Source organism: Suncus etruscus, chromosome 6, assembly GCF_024139225.1.
Source record: "Suncus etruscus isolate mSunEtr1 chromosome 6, mSunEtr1.pri.cur, whole genome shotgun sequence".
Lineage (NCBI taxonomy): Eukaryota > Metazoa > Chordata > Mammalia > Eulipotyphla > Soricidae > Suncus > Suncus etruscus.
In genome coordinates, this window is record NC_064853.1 from 38,281,618 (window position 1) to 38,301,326 (window position 19,709).

Genomic DNA, 19,709 nt, shown 5'->3' on the forward strand with positions numbered 1-19,709 from the left:
AAATGGACAACTAATCACCCACATTAATGGTACAGAGAATAAGATAAATATGACAATATAAAAATTTCTAATACTTATTTGCTGTGAGACACAGCACTCACATTAAGAAGATTCTTAACTTGTAAGCAAGATCTTGGCTAATTAATTTATTAAACAAATCTATATTAGTGATAATAAATTGATTTTTTGACTAGCACTGGTAATTTATACCATATCTTTTTTTTTTTTTTTTTTGGTTTTTGGGCCACACCCAGTGTTGCTCAGGGGTTATTCCTGGCTATGCACACAGAAATCCCTCCTGACTTGGGGGACCATATGGGATGCCGGGGGATCAAACTGCAGTCCGTCCTAGGCTGGTGCACGCAAGGCAGATGCCTTACGCCCTGAGCCACTGCTCCGGCCCCTAATTTATACTATTTTATGGTCTTATGTGATCCTTTATGCATGCTTTGCTTGAGTCTAATAAAGTTTGTCTTTGTCCCACCCAAATGTCCCTATTCATATCCTTCAAATAATCATCAATAAGGAAGATACACTTTCCAGGATGGAAATGCTCATTGGTCAGGCTGATCATTGCTGCCTGTTAAGAGGAATTTGGAGGTTCTGTATTACAATATAATCATTTTCGCTCTCTAATGTCAGGACATTGCCACATACTACAATGGAACAGAAGTGCCACAGAAGTGGAATGCCAGCAGCAGAAATCCTTTTAATACTTCAGAAGGCAATGGGACATATAAATTATTCAAAAGAAGTAATCAAGGTAAACTCAATTTTCTATGACATATAGGAATCATTATAAAATAAGAGATGTACATGTCTTATGTTTCCTAAATATTTAACAGTCTTTCAATCATGCAATATAATGTCCCTACCAGTTAATGTCCTAACAGATAGTTATCTCCAATTTCTGACATATAACAAGTGCTCAATATTAATATTATTCAAATGAATGAGTAGAATTAATGGGTGTTAGAAAATACTGCATGACTAAAATTCAACAGTCAACATTTTAACTCTGTGACTCATGGTGATGCAATTAAAAAAAATTCAGACTTGAAACTGAATAGACTCTTACTGGGGTGAACACGTTTTGCATTCAGGAAGCATGGGTTCCATCTCTGGCATCAACTGGTTCCCTGCTCACCGCAAAAAGATAACTGAGCACTGAGCCAGGGATCACTCCTGGTAGGCTCAGGGGACTGACTATATGGGATACTGGGGATTGGTTACATATAAGAGAAGCACCTTACCACTGTACTATCTTTTCCCTGGCAACTATATACTTAATTATTTCTTGGTGGTATTTGGAGGGAAGGTTTGGGCCACATCTGTCAATGTTCAGACTCTGTGCTCAACGATCACTACTGGTGGTCTCCGGGGAACATAAATACAGAATACTAAGGACTAAAACTCAGGTTGGCTACATGCAAGGCGAATATCCTGCCCTCTGTACTAGCTCACTGATCCCCCATATACTGATATATTTTTTTCTCTAATGAAGTTATTTTTGTATAGTATTTTGAAGCTTAGGATAGGACTGGAGGCAAAATTATACATGAATTCATTAGCACAAACAAAATTGAACAAGTGGTAAATTAATTAGCCTAAGCAAGGCAAGTATATTGTGACAAATCAAAAGATGCCTAGGATACTATGTGGAAGCACATCAGTACTTCAAAAGTTGGTGAGAGGAGAGAAAGAGGGATTATCCATCTTGACTGGTATCACAGAAATCAAGGGTGAACGGACATAAGGGTGATATCAAAGTCACTATGACATCAAAGAAGAAATGCACTTTAGAGAGAGAAGTTTCACTGAACTGAAGGGCAAAGGGATTATGGTGACTTTCTAGGAACGAAAGAGATGGCCCTCATATAGTAAGGAACAAAATAATATTCTCACCTTCATCTTCTCACACTGCTTATCCAGCTCCTCTGGGGCTCTGCTCATGTCCACATGACCATCAATAGTGTCCAAGGCTCCTTTCTGTAGACTAGGTCCAGACAGCTGTTCTATCTGTCCACCGGATGATCCCACTGAAGTCACCCAATCCAAGAGAGAATCAATCTTACTCCTGTTTTCTGCCAGCTCTTTTGCTGCTTTACTCTGAAAACAACAGAGAAATTCTGGTGAGGACTTAGGTATTCCTCTAAGATAAAGTAAAAGTGGTGAGGGGACATTGTTATGCTAATGAAAAATAGAGGGACAAGGTTATAAATAGCCTTTTCATCCCAAAACACCTAAATCTGTTGAAAAACAATGATCTGGGCCCAGATGCCTGCTCTGCATACTTATGATTTACTGAGTTAAAAATCCCTGGTGCTAACTTATGTGCTGAACATGGTCTGGGCAGCTCTGTTCGAGAAACCCAGCACAGCTAGTGATTTCTGGCCACTCTAAAACTAGTGGGTGTAAGAACTACAGAGGGGTTTGACACTACAAGCAACACAGCTTAAAAAACACCTGAGGGCATTATAAGCCCTGTGAAAAGTACAACCTTAACTTGTATGTTTCACAAAGTGTGAGCATTCCATATGTTCCCCCAAGCCAGGAGTGATTTCTGAGCGCACAGCCATGAGTAACCCCTGAGCGTCAAACGGGTGTGCCCCCCCAAAAAAATAAAAAAGAAAAAGAGAAAGGGTATGAGCAGAGACAAATTCCTACATTTAAAAGTACTTTACTGGGGCTAGCACCACAGTACAGAGCATAAGGTGCTTGCATGCCTTGGGTTAGACTCCCCAGCATACCCTATGACCCTCGAGCATCTCCAGGAATAATTTCTGAATGTAGAGCCAGGAGAAACTGAAATACTCGCTTTGAAGAGAATATAGCTTAGTGTTAGATAGAGCACATATCTTATTGTTGGGCCCAACCCCTAACCACTCACACCAATTTGACAGCTCCCCATCTCCACTGTGCATATTCAAGTGCACGCACATTCACACAATTAGAAGCTTGGAGAATAGTCCAATAGCTTAAAAAGTTTGCACTGCAAGGATAAGGTCAAGAATTAAATTCCTGATGCTGCCATATGCAATGATTACAATCCTGGAAGCTCTGCTGTGATCCATTATGTCAAGAGATTTCTTTCTTTTTTTTTTATTTTTTTTTTTTTTTGGATTTTGGGTCACACCTGGCAGTGCTCAGAGGTTACTCCTGGCTCTACACTCAGAAATCGCTCCTGACAGGCTTGGGGAACCATATGGGACACCAGAGATCAAACCCAGGTCTGTCCTGGGCCAGCCGTGTGCAAGGCAAGTGCTCTACCACAGTGCTATCACTCTGGCCCGCAGAATGTTTCTTAAAAACCAACACTGAGTTGGAGATCAGCTCCTGAAGCTGTGTCATTGTAAGTCTGTGCATTCAGAGGTAGTTCTACTCATTATCTTTTCTTGATTTAGCTAAACAAATTCTAATTCCTCTGAAATTCACCAAGTGTTAAAGCAGGCTTGTTACCTTCTCAGTCTCTTGTTGTAGGGCTGAGGTTAAGACTTCCTCCAGCTCCTTCTGGGTCACCCGTGTCCGTTCCTGGAGAGTTTCATATTGTTTCTTTGCCTGATGAAGTTTTTCCCGAAGAGCGGTCAACTCATGGGGACTCAGCTTTGTCTGATTCTCCTCTAGAAATCCTTCAATGTCTTTGACAACACTGGCGAATGAGGCGGCATGATTCTGAATATCGTCCTGTAAATCCTAAACACATAAAAATAGGGATGGAAGCCTTCAACTTTCCCTGCTTATATATAAGACCCTGACAGTATAGAGATAGAAGGGCAAGATAGCAAGCATATCTACAACACACAACAATGAATCTACCCTTGACTATAATTTGCCTAAAGCTGAGAAATACTGAGTCCATAAAACTGAAAATATTAAGCAAGAGAAGGAGAGGTATGGAGAATGAACTGGTGGACAGGAAGTAATAGAAGGCTATTGATGGAGAGTCTTGGCACTTTGATGGTGGTGAGGAACAGTAACCACGTATCTCAAAACCATAATGTTAATTCTATTGGAATATGACCTAAACTAGAATCATTAAAAGATAAATTTTAGACTTATACCAGTATAAAAATTATTTTATTATTTGGTTTTTGGGCTACACCCAACAGTGCTCAGAGCTTACTTCTAGTTCTGTGCTCAGGAATCACTCCTGGCAGAGCTTGGAGTACCATATGGGATGTCTCGGATCAAAACTGGGTTGGGTCAGCCTCATGCAAGGCAAGTACCTTACTGACTTTAATATCTTTCCAGTTCCAAAAAACAAATTTTAAAATGTTTTACATTAAGAAACTTTCTAGGGGCCGGAGCGGTGGCACAAGCGGTAAGGAGTCTGCTTTGCCTGCATTAGCCTAGGACAGACCACAGTTCGATCCCCTGGCATCCCATATGGTACCCCAAGCCAGGAGCGATTTCTGCATGCATAGCTAGGAGTAATCCCTGAGTGTCACTGGGTGTAGCCCAAAAAAAGAAAAAAAAAAGAAACTTTCTAAAAAAAAGAAAGAAAGACAGAAAGAAAGAAAGAAAGAAAGAAAGAAAGAAAGAAAGAAAGAAAGAGAAAGAAAGAAAGAAAGAAAGAAAGAAGAAAAAAGAAAGAATAGAAAGAAAGAAAGAAAGAAAGAAAGAAAGAAAGAAAGAAGAGAAAGAAAGAAAGAAAGAAAGAAAAAGAAAAGAAAGAAAGAAAGAAAGAAAGAAGAAGAAAGAAAGAAAGAAAGAAAGAAAGAAGAGAAACTTTCTAATATTTAACTTTATATGAAAATTTAGAGACCAAAAAGGGGACTGACTGCCAATAACTAAGATGAACCACAAAAACTTCACTTAGCATGAGTTATCACCAGTGATCAATGTTCTCTAAAGAAGAGTAGCAAGAGGATTCTAGCAGAACAACTAAGATCTGATTAGTCCTTCACTCTTGGTTATCACTTTTATCCTTGACATAGCCCTTGGACTGACCATGATATGTTTGATACCTATTCTCCAGTCTCACCATTCATTAATCTTGTTATCTGCACTCTAATTTATCCAATTTCAACAGGGAAATATGCTGTATACAACCCATTCCTACCTTTAGATGCTTGATCTGTTCTCTTCCTCCTCCTCCTCCCCTTTTGTGTTTGTTAACCCATCTAAGTTTCATTTCACAAGCTGTTAATTCCTAATCTCTTCTGACACCCTAGACTAGATTGTTTAGCTCTATGTTCTTGTGTAATTTTACCTTTTTAGAAATAACTCAGTTACATGCTCATGTGTAATGTTTGTCCTTTCTACTAGAATATATCCTTCACAGGAATGGAGAATGTCTGTTAAATATTATGTTGTAAACACTAAGCTCTACTCCTGGCTTTATAAATATAAAAATAGGGCAAGCCTTTATAAATATTGAAGAAAAGAAAAAAAGATAAATGAACACACACTAACCTTCAAGTCACTTTGGTTCTGTTGCAAAGCAGAGAGACCTTGTTGAGTGGCACTCCCTTGGTGGTCTACCAATGCTTTTTCTGCCTGCCCTAACCAGGTACAAAGATCCTCCAGCTTTTGGTGGCAGGTATTTTGTTGTTTCTGCAGGGTCTAATTAAAATGCAAAGGGGCCAAAGATAATGAATAAATTCATTTTATAAATACAAGATACTTTCCTAAAATGTAAACCAGGAAGGTTATATTATTAAGGATGAAAAAGTTGGTGGGAGACTAGAAAAGAAAAAAGCACATAAATCATGTTCAGAAAGCTCCCCTCATTTGAACAGTCTGCTGACCCGGGTCTATAATTTGGGTTATAATTAGGGATAATTTAAGGAGAGAATTCTCAGTTTTGGGTCTACAAATTTTTGAGAAATGGAGAGCAGAGTTCTGCTTCAAGTTGAGAAAAAAGATCCATAGGTGGTGATAGTAAAAGTGCGGTCCTGTTCTATTTCTCCAACTGAATGAAAGAATATGTACCAAGTCAAAATTTGGAAAATGAAAAGACCGGGCTTTTTCATGAACTCATAAAATGTATGAGCTAGATGAGCTTCTCAGTAATGAAGCTGAATTTATAAATCAAATACTACTCAAATACAACCAGCCATTAAATAAAATAATTACATGCCAGTCATGGCTATTCTGAGAAGAAAAATGCCCTAGAATAGCAACTGTCTCAGTCCTTCAAGTGTCTGCATTGATATCACACCTAAAAAAGAAGGTCCCCAGGAGGGAGAGAGAATATGATTTTGTGCTTGATCCTTTTTCCAGGTCTCATCTCAGCTGAAAGACAATGAAGCACCTGACTGAGCAATTGAGCATGATGTGTTCTCCTAACCATTCGGCTAAAACCATTCCCACCAGACTACCTTCTGATGGCATTTTAGTCACCTGCACTTACAAACAGGTGCCCAATTGGCCCTCTCTTTCCCTCTTAAGACAAATAGAAGGGCTCTGGAAGAGAATTCCTAAGAGCTCTTCAGCTGTAAAACGGGGTCTTCATGGGTTAGGATGGGTGCAGAGACTGAATCTGAAAAAAGCAAAGCAAACAAGTTAACACACAGACAGACACATGCATTTAGGGTAAATATAAAGAGAAGCAGAGCATTTCTGACAATAACAAGATTAATAAACATTGTGGAATTAATTAATGCAAAGAAAGAATATTCACATGTAGTTCTATCACCTGATTGAGGATCAGGGATCCACCCTGGATCAGGGTTGTGTCTGAAAGTAGCTCAGAGCAATGTTATTCACAGGCTACTATCCATGTATAAAAATCCCTACACGAGAATGTTGCAAATGTTCATATTTGAAAGGTAATATAAAATGTTTCATTAGTTTTTAGGTTCAATTGCAATGCAGTGAAATAATTAAGCAGTAATGGTACATGTGAAAGTGACTTAATTTTCTTTAAGCATAATGCAATAGCTCTATTCTATTTTGTACAATATTTAAATTTTTTAAAAGAATATCTGGAAATATATTTACTACAACAATTCTAATGTCTTTATTATCTAATATCTTTACTACAATAATTCTAATATTGTGTTGAACTCTAACTTATTATTTAAGTAGCTTAACTGGCAAAAGTATCACTCTTGGTTAGGATGTTAAGATGCTACCATTAATCAATTATACCAAGTTTTGTGAGAGAATTGTGCCTAAAGATGATTAGTTTTTCAAAATATGTTACCCAAACTTCTACAAACTTTCTATAATTATAACAATGACTTCTATAATTAAGACAATTACTAAGTCCTACAGTGTGAAGAAAGGTATTAGAAAATGATGATAAGGGGCCTGGAGAGATAGCACAGCGGCGTTTGCCTTGCAAGCAGCCGATCCAGGACCAAAGGTTGTTGGTTCGAATCCCAGTGTCCCATATGGTCCCCCGTGCCTGCCAGGAGCTATTTCTGAGCAGACAGCCAGGAGTAACCCCTGAGCATCACTGGGTGTGGCCGAAAAACCAAAAACCAAAAACAAAAAAAAAAAAAAAAAAAAAAAGAAAATGATGATAAACTCAAAGATTAAAAAATTAATAGGTCTAATAAAAATTTCCTTGTTAGCTCCTTGAGATTGGCAAGAAATAATTTTGTGAAGTCACCTAAAATGCCTAGAATAAAATTCATTTCATAAACATTCATCTCAGGAGCTTAGAGAATTCAAATGTTCCTCCTAGCTCTCATGAGGGAGAAAGTAGGAGGAAAAGGGAGAAGAATATGATTTACGTTGAAAGCCAGAGACAAAGACAGTAGTAACAGTAGAGTAACTAAAAATTAATTAATTGCACATGCATATACATATAAACACACAGATTCTATCTCTTTTGCATAAAAACACACACACACATAAAACCAAAACAAGGCAAGAAAATGGCCTGAACAGCTACAGCTGTCTCTGGACTAGAACAAAACTGGCCTTAATGACATAAAATCACAAATATCATAAATGCAGGCTCCTAAAATCATGGTGGATAGAGTTTGGCCAGAAAGCCCAAGGACTGAAGATGTCCCATAAAACAAACGTGTCCAGCTGTTGGTTCAGTCTGACCTTGAACCAGGCTGCCTGTTCCATCTGCTGAAGACAGCCTTGCAAGGCATGCATTTGAGTTGCAGTCTGCTCCAGGAGATCCTGGAAGGTCCTCTGTACTTCATTCAGATGCCTCAGCATCTGTCGATTTTGCTGAGGGGACAAGTCCTGGGCATGCTCCGAGATAAAGAATTGAATATCAAAAGCAAGATCATTCAATTGAGATCTCCTTTCAGTTATGGGCTGCTTCAAATCCTAAGGCAAGTAGGAAAATAAAATAAATAAATAAAATGTCTAATTCTCTATCTTAAAAGCTAGTTTCTAATCAAAGACCAACATAAAGAAAGAGGATAAATTCCTGTTCTAAAATGGAAAATCAGACTATAACAAAGAGAGATACTGACTTATAGTAGGAGAATAACATTGATAATCTTTTTTTTTTTTTTTTTTTTTGGTTTTTCGGGCCACATCCGTTTGATGCTCAGGGGTTACTCCTGGCTAAGCGCTCAGAAATTGCCCCTGGCTTGGGGGGACCATATGGGATGCCAGGGGATCGAACCACAGTCTTTCATTGGCTAGCGCTTGCAAGGCAGACACCTTACCTCTAGCGCCACCTCTCCGGCCCCATCACTGATAATCTTTAAAAAAAAAGTGCTTGAGAGGCTGATAGTACAGAGGGATGGATGCTTGCCTTCCATGTTGCTGATCTAGATTCAATACCTGGCACCCTACTAGAGTGATCCTTGAGCACAGACCCAGGAGTAAGCCCTAAACACTGGTGAGTATGGCTCAAAAACCAAAACCAAAAGTGCTTGTAAAGGCCACAGGTGGGGCTTAGTGGTAGAGCACTGTCATGTATGTATTATGCCTTGGGTTCCTGGTAACACAAAAAACAAGTTTGTGATTACATGTATATTTACCTCAAACTGTTGAAGATGGAGATTCAAGCTATCAGCACTGGCTTCGCAATTACTTTCTTTGCTTTTCAGAGTAATGTAGGTATTGCTAAGCCAGGCTCTTAGAATTTGAAGTCTGCCTTCCAACTGCTCATATTGACTTAACACATCGGTCTAGAAATAAATGGCAAATTAGATTATAAAAATCTCCAAGTTTGCCTAGATTTTGTATAGCCCAGGTGAATTAAAAAGCAAACAAACAAGTTACCTTTTTGACTTCCACCACATTCTGAAGATGAAGGAATCTAGAAGTCCAGGTATCAGTCACCGAGCTGAGGGATTTTTGAAGATTCTTGGCATCCTTCTCTAGAGCCTTTAGTAGTTGAACAGGAACTTCCTGAGGTTGGCTGATAATAATCTGATTCACACAATTCAATTCCTGATTCACCAAAGTGGATAGATCTTTTAGCTCCCGATCTAATACCTGAGAAAATAAAGTAAAGTTACCTCCAAAAATCAAGTTTCCATATCTGTTCTCTAGGAATCTTCTGTAAATAATTTTTCTCTTACCCTAGGCCTATACTGGCTTCCAGATTCATAAATTATTTTCTATACATTTTAATACATATTTTCCACATACCCTGTTTTTTGATGTTTTTATTTATTTATTTATTTTTTTTGGTACAAGGCTTAATCATGACTCTACATGTAAGAGATCAAACCTGACAAGGCTCAGGTGACCATGTGTAGTGCTAGGGTTAGAAACTGCATGGGATGTGTAAGACAAGAGCCTTACCTGCTGTGCTATCTCTCCAGTTCCTCACATTTTAAGTTTTTGTTTTGTTTTGCTTTTTTGTTTGTTTGTTTGTTTTTCCACATCTGGTGGTTCTCAGGAGTTACTCCTGACTCCATACTCAGAAATTGCTCCTGGTTCAGGGGACCATATGGGATGATGCTGGGATCGAACCTACATCTGTCCTGGATCAGCAGCATGCAAGGCAAAACGCTTTACCACTGTGTTACCACTCCAGCCCATTTTTTAAGTTTGGGTATTCTAATCATCTTTTTTCTTTTTTTTTTCAATCTTTTTTTCTTCTTCTTCTGTTTTTGAGCCACACCCAGCAGTGTTCAGGGCTTACTCGTGGCTCTGAATTTAGAGATCACATGTGGTGTGGGGATTAAAGCCAGGTTGGCCACACATGAAGCAAGTGAACTACCCTACACTATCTCTCTGGTCCACAATTATTAATATTTTGGTATCTGAGTCACACAATGATACTCAAGGCTTACTCCTGACTCTAAAGATCACTCCTGGTGGTGGAGTTTGGGGAACCATATCGGGTGCTGTGGATTGAACCTAGGTCAGCTGTGTGCAAGGCAAATATCTTATCTGCTATGCTAACTCCCCAGCCCCCAATCATTAATTTTTCAGGAAGACAGAAAAGATTCTTGTATTATAGATTTACAGAAGAAATAGCTCTGTGCTTAAAAGAGTTAATTTTTCCCCCTGAAATCACCTAGGTGGTATGCAGTAGAGTCAGGACCTAGACTCAAGCTTCGTTTTTTTTTGTGTGTGTGTGTGTGGTTTTTGGGTCACACCTGGCAGTGCTCAGGTGTTATTCCTGGCTCCAGGCTCAGAAATTGCTCCTGGCAGGCACGGGGGACCATATGGGACGCTGGGATTCGAACCGATGACCTCCTGCATGAAAGGCAAATGCCTTACCTCCATGCTATCTCTCTGGCCCCAGACTCAAGCTTCTTGACTCAGTGTGGTGCTCTTTCCACTGCAACTATTTCTCCAAGAATGTTACATAATGTTATACAAAATAAAGCCAATCAAAAGGATAACTTCTGCCCTCCAAATACCAAAGAGGCAAAACAAAAATAACATAAAAATATCCCAAATCAGCATTCCCACACAGCTAGTCTAAGTATCTTACATCCTTAATATCTCGTTAGCCTATCCGACTGTATTTAATACTACTAGCCAATTACTCCTCTTTCAGCTAGCTCCCTTTCTTTGGTTTCTGTGAGGTGAGTTTTCCTGCAATTTTTCAAAAATCTCCAGTAATAGGGGCCAAAGCGGTGGTTCAAGCGGTAGGGTGCCTGCCTTTCACACACTAATCTAGGACAGACCAAAGTTCAATTCCCTGGCGTCCCGTTGGTCCCCCAAGCCAGGAACGATTTCTGAGCGCATAGCCAGGAGTAACCCCTGAGCATCACTGGGTATGGCCCAAAAACAAAAACAAAAACTCTCCAGAAAAGGCTAGGCAGTCCCGAAGATCTGTGTCTTGCTTCATCAGCTTTGGACGCTCCACCAAGTTCACCTCCAACACCTTCTTTTTCCAGCCTTTTCTTTTCTCAGTTGTTTCTCTCCCTCCCACCTCCTCTCTTCTTTCTATTGGTTGTCGCTCCAGCTGGTTGTGTTGCTTTTCAATATTGCACCGGAAGGTTTTTTTTTTGTTTTTTTTTTTTTTTTGGTTTTTGGGCCACACCCGTTTGACGCTCAGGGGTCACTCCTGGCTATGCGCTCAGAAATCGACCCTGGCTTGGGGGGACCATATGGGGCACCGGACGCCGGGGGATCGAACCGCGGTCTGTCCTACGCCAGCACTTGCAAGGCAGACACCTTACTACTCTAGCGCCACCTTCTCGGCCCCGCACCGGAAGTTTTTTAAATAAAGTTTCAAAATATGGGACCGGAGAGATAGCATGGAGGTAAGGCATGTCCTTCATGCAGAAGGACAGTGGTTCGAATCCCAGTGTCCCAAATGGTCCCCCGAGCCTGCCAGGAGCAATTTCTGAGTGTGGAGCCAGGAGTAACCCCTGAGCGCTGCCGGGTGTGACCCAAAAACAAAAACAAAACAAAAAATAAAGTTTTAAAATATAAAAAGGGGGCCGGAGATATAGCATGGAGGTAGGGCATTTGTCTTGCATGCAGGACAGTGGTTCAAATTCCAGCATCCCATATGGTCCCCAGAGCCTGCCAGGAGCAATTTCTGAGTGTAAAGTCAGGAGTAACCCGAGTGCTGCTGAGTGTGAACCAAAAACAAAAAGAAACAAAACCATTTTTTAAAAAAACAACACTCCAGTAAAGTTTTTGATCTATTTTTTTTTTTTTTTGTCCTTTAAGCAGGTCTACTTTTGAACATAGTTTTCTTCCTAAACAGTGTTATTTCCTTCAACCTGAAAACGTACCTTGGCATGACACAGCAGATCCTGTAAGCCTGGGAGGTTTAGTTCTAGAGGCTGAATCTGCTTGGTTCTCATTTCAATGTCTCGTAACAGAGACAGATAGGATACCAGCTTCTTATCATGCTCTAGACAGAGTTGTCGATTAAATACATTCTGTGGAGCAAAAAGAAAACTCACTGAGATCTGTTATTCTTTAAGTCTGCTTTTGAAAGCAGCAAAGGAAGAAATAACTTTTACTGTACATGTACACATTATTGTCTGTGCTATTTCATAGAAAAAATGTCATTTTACTAATTTCCTCAAGGAGCATAAGTTTATAGTTACCAATCTATAAGGATGTTAGCAAAATTTCTCAAAGTTATTCTGATTTCAGATAGCCTCACCCTAATATTTAAAATTAGTTCGTGTTATTTTTTTAATTTAAAACTCTTTTCCCCCTCCTTGGAGTGGGGGAAGTGGGGTTATACCCAGCTGTGCTCAGGATCACTCCTAGAGGTGATGGATCATATGTGGTGCCCAGGATCAAACCTTGTTAAGTCACCTTGTGAGGCAAATTGCCAACTCTCCAACGCAAGATTGTAATTCAAAATTCTTGTATATTTCAGAAAGTCATTTAGAGCTTATGTTTAATTTTCAAACTGCATTACAAAAGAATTTTGACAAATAAATTTATATACATTCAAATTTATATATATTAAAATATGTATTTAAGGGGTTTCTAGGTCATACCCAGTCATGTGCAAGACTAACTGGCTCTCAGAGACCATATGGGGTGCCAAGGATTAAACCCAGATTGGCAATTTGCAAGGTAATACCTTACCCACTATACTATCTGTTTGATCCCATGAATTCATATCTTAGAGAGAAATATCTAAAGTATTGAAATATGTTTGCATACAATTAAACATATGCAAATTCACTACTCTGTCAAGAATTTTGATATCACTTAAATAAAGATATATAAAAAAAAATGGGGCCGGAGCGGTGGTGCAAGCAGTAGGGCGTATGCCTGGCTCGCGCTAGCCTAGGACGGACCACGGTTCAATCCCCCGGCATCCCATATAGTCCTCCAATCCAGGAGCGATTTCTGAGCTCATAGCCAAGAGTAACCAGGTGTGGCCCAAAACTCCCCGCAAAAAAACAATAAAAATCTCAATAGAAAAAAATAAAATAAAATCAGTTGATATCAAACTAGTTATATTATAATATGTATTCAAGGGGCTGGAGTGACAGTAGAGTGGTTAGGGTGCTTGCTGTGATCATGTCTATCCCTAGCACCCCAATATGGCCTCTGGAATCCCATCAGGAGTAAACACAGAGCCAGGAAAAACAATATATATATATATATATTAAAACACATATACACTCTCTCTCACTCACTCTTCATTGACCTCATCAGAATTAATGAATGTTAGAACAGCTTAACTTTTCACAGAAATTTCTCTAGGTACACAAAAACACATACACACAAATTATCAAGGAAAGTAAGGGAAACTTACTTTAGTTGCTCTGAAGGGCTCCAGATTTATACTTTCATCTCCCCTTTCTTCAAGTGCAGCCATATAGGGTGTATGTTCACTTCTAGGGCTTTCTCTGAGCTTTTCCTGTGGTATCTCAATAGTCTTTATTGCAGAGTGTGATTTTAAGGGCACTACTGTCTTGTCTTCACTGGTGTCTGGAATACTGGAACTGATGGTGGCATCTTGTTGCCTTGCACTCTCTTTCTGAGACACATCATTGAACAGTTTCTCTGGAAGATGGGACACCAAGACTTTGGTATCTCCCTGAGTCACTATGCCTTCATTGGACCCTGTTCCTGGAGTTGAAACTTTAGGTTTTATAGTTTCTGCAGATCTCTCTCCAGTTACTTCTTGAGTTATTACTTTGGATTTGGGAATTCCATTAAGTTCATGGTCACTTTTATTATCCTGAAGATCAGCCTTTCTGGCTGAGAATTCTGGGCAATTGACTTCTTTAGACTCTATTCTAGAAAGTATAATTTCTTCCTGTAACTTAATAGCTCTTGTTGAGTCAAAAGGTACTCTTTCCTTATGTTCATTAGAGGAGACTATCAGATCTTTGGTTTCCTTAGTCTTAGAAGTAATACAGGAATCTTTGTAACTGGTCTCCTGTCTTAAGGTTCCTTGAAAAGATTGAGCTTCTCCAACTGATTCCTGGCAGGACAACTCAGATTTGGAGGTCACAAAAGAGAATTGTTCACCCTTAGTCACATCAGTAATTTCCTGAGGTAAGTTTCCTTCTCTTTCACTGACCTGACTTGAGTTGGAGAATGTTAGAGCTTCTTGGTTTCTTACGGAGCTCTCTCTGGGTACCATTTGAGAAGAAGTGTCTTCAGTTTTCCAAATAACAGAAAATTCCTGCTTTCTTTCAGTTTCTTTCTCTTTTTCACTAGTGGTTATTTCAATAGATTGACCTTTTAAACTGGAATCATGGTCATCTCTAACAGCACTTTCCTGAAATTCTTCTGAATGAACTGCTTGTCTGCACACTGGGACATTTTTTCCTACAACCATTCTCCTCCTCTTCCTTTTACTTTTCTCCCCAGTAGTTCTTGATTTCTCCACAACCTTCTCATCTAGCAATTTGTCTGGAGTTTCATAATTTGATTCTTGCACTTCTGAAATATGTGCTCCTGGGTTTTCCCTTATTTCCTTAGAATTTAGGCTTGATGTGCATTGTCCCATTTGAGAAATTATTTCTTCTTGTGGCAGTATTTGTTCCTGCTCTTCATTTTTACTTTTCCCCATATCATTTCTAGTCACCTCTTTATCTTTAAACTCACAAACTTCTGAGTGACAGTGTGTCACCACTGAACTATGGGCCAATGATGATTTATCTTCAAAATCACTAGGAATTTTGATTTTGACAGAGTCTTTCATATCTGGAGCTCCTCTCTTCTTATCTCCATCTCTGCTTTTAAATTCCCTTAAGGAAATTTCCCTTCTCTTTTTTACCTGTTCCTCCTCTGAAATTCTTACTTTCACTTTTTCTTGTGCAGACTGACTTTCATTTTGAAATAATTTCTCCTTTTCACCTTTACCACAACTCATCTCATCTGTTTGATTACAAACAGTCAATGTTTTCTTCCCTAGAAAATCCTTCTTCAATTCACTTACTTCAATTCCATCTTGATTTTTAACCTGAGCCCCATGATCACTGGACACTAAAGAATCTTTTTGGATCATAGTTGCCAGTTCAGGGTTGATAAGCTGTTTTTCAATAGCTTCCTTTAATGTCACTCTCTGGTCATTAAATATGTCGATAATTCCTCCATTTAATACTTGATGAGATGCAATAATTCTGATCATATTTTCATCTATTAATTTATGTTCTAAAGCTGATGACAATGTCAGTTGCTGTCCTGTGGCAGTATCTATAATTCCACCAGTATTTGCTTGAGCTTTCAGAATCTTCAAAGTAGATGCAAAATCTATTTTACCAAGTTGAGTTGCTTGAGTCAATGTAAGTGATTTATCACTTACTCCATCTTTAATGTCTGAGAAAGGAATTACTTCTAGATATCTCTTACCAGATTCAATATCTATCTTACACTTCTTTACTAATTCTGAATAGGGAACAATTTTATGATTCTCAGGATCTAAAATTCCATGCACTATTCCTGAAGACAAAGATCCTTCAGAGGACAGCAATCCTTCCTTTTTAGCTTCTGTCAATGTCAGTTTCTGGCCAGAAATGAGATCCATAAAGTTCCCAGTCAAGGCCTGAGTTTCTTGAATTTCTTTGTTCAATTCTGGGGTAACAAGATCTAACTGTATGGCTTCTGGGAGAGAGACAGCTTCTTTTGTTTCTGGATGAAAAAATTGTTGGAGTTTTATGTTCTCAACTTTTTTAAGCTGCTTGGCTAAATCTTCATCAATGATGCCATGTTCAAAGGCATTATCAACAGAAAGTCTCATCCCAGATATTTGGTGAATGATACCGCCATCTACCACCTGCTTGGTCAACAACTGAATGGCCTCTTCAGTCTCCAGAAGACCTCTGTCAATGGACTGCACAACTGTTAAAGGAGCTTTGTTAGCAGGATCCAGAATCCCTGTTGTTTCCATTTGTAAATTAATTAACCTCTCTCTAACTATTTTTTCTGCTTCTCTACCTTTGGAAGCTTTCTCCAGATTTATTAGTGTTAACAGGTCATCGCTGTCCACCAAGCCAAGATTTGAGGCCAAAGTTACGGAAATTTTTTTACCTCGTTTCAGGTCAACAATCCCACCAGTTACTACCTGCCCCTCTAAAATTCCAGTGGCTGTTTGCATGTCAAGAAGTCCAACCGCAACTGCTTCCTTCACAGAGCAAAGGGTGTGGGTACGAGGATCTAAGACACCACTTATTGTTTTGTCTGCCATGAGGACATTATGTAATAACTTTTCATCCATCAGACCTTCATCAATGACTTCTTCAGTTGTCAAAGACTCACAAGTCCGTGCATCAAAGAAACCCCGAAACATGTTCATCTTTGCCATAAGTTTCACAGCAGTGTGACTGGGCACAATTCCTTGAGCTATTGCTTCATTTAATAAGAGTTTTTGACCTGTTTGTTCATGCAAGATACCACCATCTAGCAACTGCTTAAATAACATATTTAAAGTAATGTCTTCAAGCAATTCTGAAGAATAAATATATGATAAAGAAGTTTCACTACTACCATCTTCCTTTTCTGCCTTTTCTAATGTCATATTACTATCTATAATATTAAGTCCATCTTGACTTTGTTTATGAACATGCCTACTTGAAAATGTTTTATTTAAGGCTTCCTTTTGGTCCTGAACATAAATATTTCCATTGTTTTTGGTCTTTAGTTCTGATTCTAAATCTACAGTTTCTTCTACCTGTAACTGTTGCATTTTGCTTTGAAGTTTTATAAGTGGTCTTCCAGCTTTACCTGAAGGGCATTCAATCTCAATTTTGTTTGCTTGTTCTTTCTGACAAGTTAAAGAAATGTTGTCTTCTCTTGGTTGTTCAACATAAAAGGAATTGTCACCCAACACAAAGGCCATATCTTCAGCTTTCTTCGAAGGAACTGTAAGGAGAAATTCGCCACTAATATCTTCTCTGGCAGACATCTCTATCTGATCTTTCTTTCTTGTATCTCGTAACTGTCTTCTCAATTCTGATTTGACTTTACTTTTGCTTTTTGAAGTCTGGCTATTTGGAGTTCTCACTCTTTGTTCTCCTACCAACAAGTCCTTTTCAGGGTTCCCAACTGAAGAACTTTCAGTTTCTTTTTCTTCAGTGATCTTTTTGCTTTTTGCTTCAATGTAATTTGCCTGATCAGGACATTCTTTGCTTTGAGAAGAAACCTGGCATTCACATGGCCTTTCCTGAAGCCTATCACAGAAAGATTCAGTGGCTTTCATATCCATTAATTCTGCTAATTCCTCAGGAGTTTCTTCTCTTTGATGTCCAATTTCAAACACTTCTTGGGGACTTGCTTGATATTCACCACTTGCAGTTAGGGAATCTATCAGCTCACTGTCCAGCAGGAGCAGCCTCTGTCCATTCTGTACATTAATATAGCTGTGAGTCATTAGTTGAAACAACAGCTTTTCTCTATGGCTTGCTATGCCCTCAGTTTGGCCCATGCACAGACCTGCCACTGAAGGATTGCTGTTCAATTTGCTTTGTTCCGAAGAGCCTACTAATTGCATGTGGGGTATCACATCGGGTATGCAAACTGATTTCATCTTATTGGCAAGACCTTTGTCTAAAGTACCATTTTCTACTGCTTCTTTCCAGGACCAAATTTCCATAGCTTCAGGTAGAAATAGAGCCTTAATGTGTTGTCGACCACTAAGTATTTTCTGAGCTAGTTCAGTAGATACAATTCCTTGCTCCAGGGCATCTGTTATTGGAAGGATCTCTCCAGATTCAGGCCAAAGAAAACCCATGAATGACCGAAGGGATTCCAGAATAACAAGAGCAAACTTAGCTGCCACTAGATTTTTTCTCACTGCTTCATCTATTGTCATCCGATGGCCAGTGACAGTGTCTATGATGCCGCCTGTTTGGAGCTGCCTTATGAGAAGAGCACAGGCCATATCTTGATCTATCAAATTATGTCTTACAGCCTCTTGTACTGTAAGTCTATGTCCTGTTCTTGGATCTACTATGCCACCAGCAAAAAGCTGAGCCTCCAACAGTCGGACAGTGACCTGCCTATCTATTAACCCTTCCTGAACGGCACGGAAAATGCTAACTTTCCGGCCTGATTTTAAGCTTACCATTCCCCCTGCCAATTGTTTGACCGGCAGCAATTTTAACCCAGATTCCTGGTGGATAATGCATCTTTGCATCAGATCCAGCAAACAAATTTTCTCAGCTGTGCTGGGATCTATCAGATTCTTAGATGATCTCAGGTGACACTCTAGTACTGAGTGAAGCCATTTAGGAATGAGGCCTTGCTGAAAAGCCTCATCTAAATTAAAACATTTCTCTTGAAGGGGAAGACTGAAGCCTCCAGTTGCCAGGTGAGCTTCTAAGATTTTCAGTCCAATTCTCTGACTGATTATTTTCTTTTCAATTGCCTCCACCACAGAAAGAGGTAAGCCTTTACTTCCAGTAAGTCTATTGACTAAAGACAGGGCATCCTGTAGTTCTTGAAGTTGCTGATACATCTGGGGATTAATAAGGTTTCTGGATAAACCCTCTTCCAGAGTGAGCTTTTCACTGGTCTCAGGGGCAATGAGACCAGACATAATAACTTGGGACTCTAGGAGCACAAGTCCTGTGTCTTGGTCAATAAGGCCCTTTTGCATTGCCTTGAAGATGGGAAATATTTCCACTGTGCCTAGGTCAATCACCCCAGCAACTGCTCTGCAACCCTAAAAGAAAAAATGAAGAAGAACATCAAATCAGAGAAGCACAACTACTAAAAGGAGTTATTCAAAAAATCATAGTACATCAAATTCTGATGATAAGAAGAATATAGCCTGTGATAAACGCCCCAAAGAAGGAAACATTCTGAATTCTGGCAATGTTCATATTAAAGAAATGAGAGGACAATTATTTTAAGATTGACTCACAAATAATGGTACTTACAGACACCTACCATTTCCCAAAGAGTGAGAACTGAAGCCCACATAACAACATTTAGGTACTAAAACTCACAGAGAAGACTCTTAAAGTAGCACTTCATTGCTGTAAGTGTAGTACCAGAGGATTACAAGAGAGATTTAAGAAGCTTGACAGCCACAAGCTAGTTGTAGCCTACTCAATGGCTATTTTAGTAAATGGAGCAATCATTCACAGGACAGAATTCTTAACTTCTAGAATAGTTGATAACTTTTCTTTTGATCTAGGCTAAAATTGACAGTACAATGATTATGATATTTGTCATTGTGTGTACTTAATAAATCATTGAATGCTTAACATTTATTAGCACTAATATTTAATCTCAAAAATATCCTATAAAATTTATTTTACTCTTTAGTTTATAGATAAGAAATGAGGCAAAAAGAAGACGTAACTTGTCTAGGAACATAAATCTAGTACAATCTAGAAATGAACCAAAATGTGAATAAATCTGGTGCTATTTATTTCTTCCTCCAACATCAGGTCCAAAAGAACTTGAAGGACAAGAACAGCAGACAGACA

At 39.0% G+C, this 19,709-nt stretch overlaps 1 protein-coding gene across 1 annotated transcript in view; it reads right to left on the reverse strand.

Moving 5' to 3' along the window:
- The window catches only part of MACF1 (microtubule actin crosslinking factor 1), a 413,147-nt gene that overhangs the window by 131,079 nt on the left and 262,359 nt on the right, over positions 1–19,709 (reverse strand). Inside the window, exons 37-44 of the mRNA XM_049774609.1 lie at positions 13,577–18,937; positions 12,081–12,230; positions 9,151–9,366; positions 8,907–9,056; positions 8,008–8,241; positions 5,416–5,565; positions 3,460–3,693; positions 1,906–2,109 (exon numbers count right to left, since the gene is read on the reverse strand). Coding sequence (XP_049630566.1) covers positions 1,906–2,109; positions 3,460–3,693; positions 5,416–5,565; positions 8,008–8,241; positions 8,907–9,056; positions 9,151–9,366; positions 12,081–12,230; positions 13,577–18,937 — 6,699 coding nt within the window. The remainder of the gene's footprint in view (positions 1–1,905; positions 2,110–3,459; positions 3,694–5,415; positions 5,566–8,007; positions 8,242–8,906; positions 9,057–9,150; positions 9,367–12,080; positions 12,231–13,576; positions 18,938–19,709) is intronic.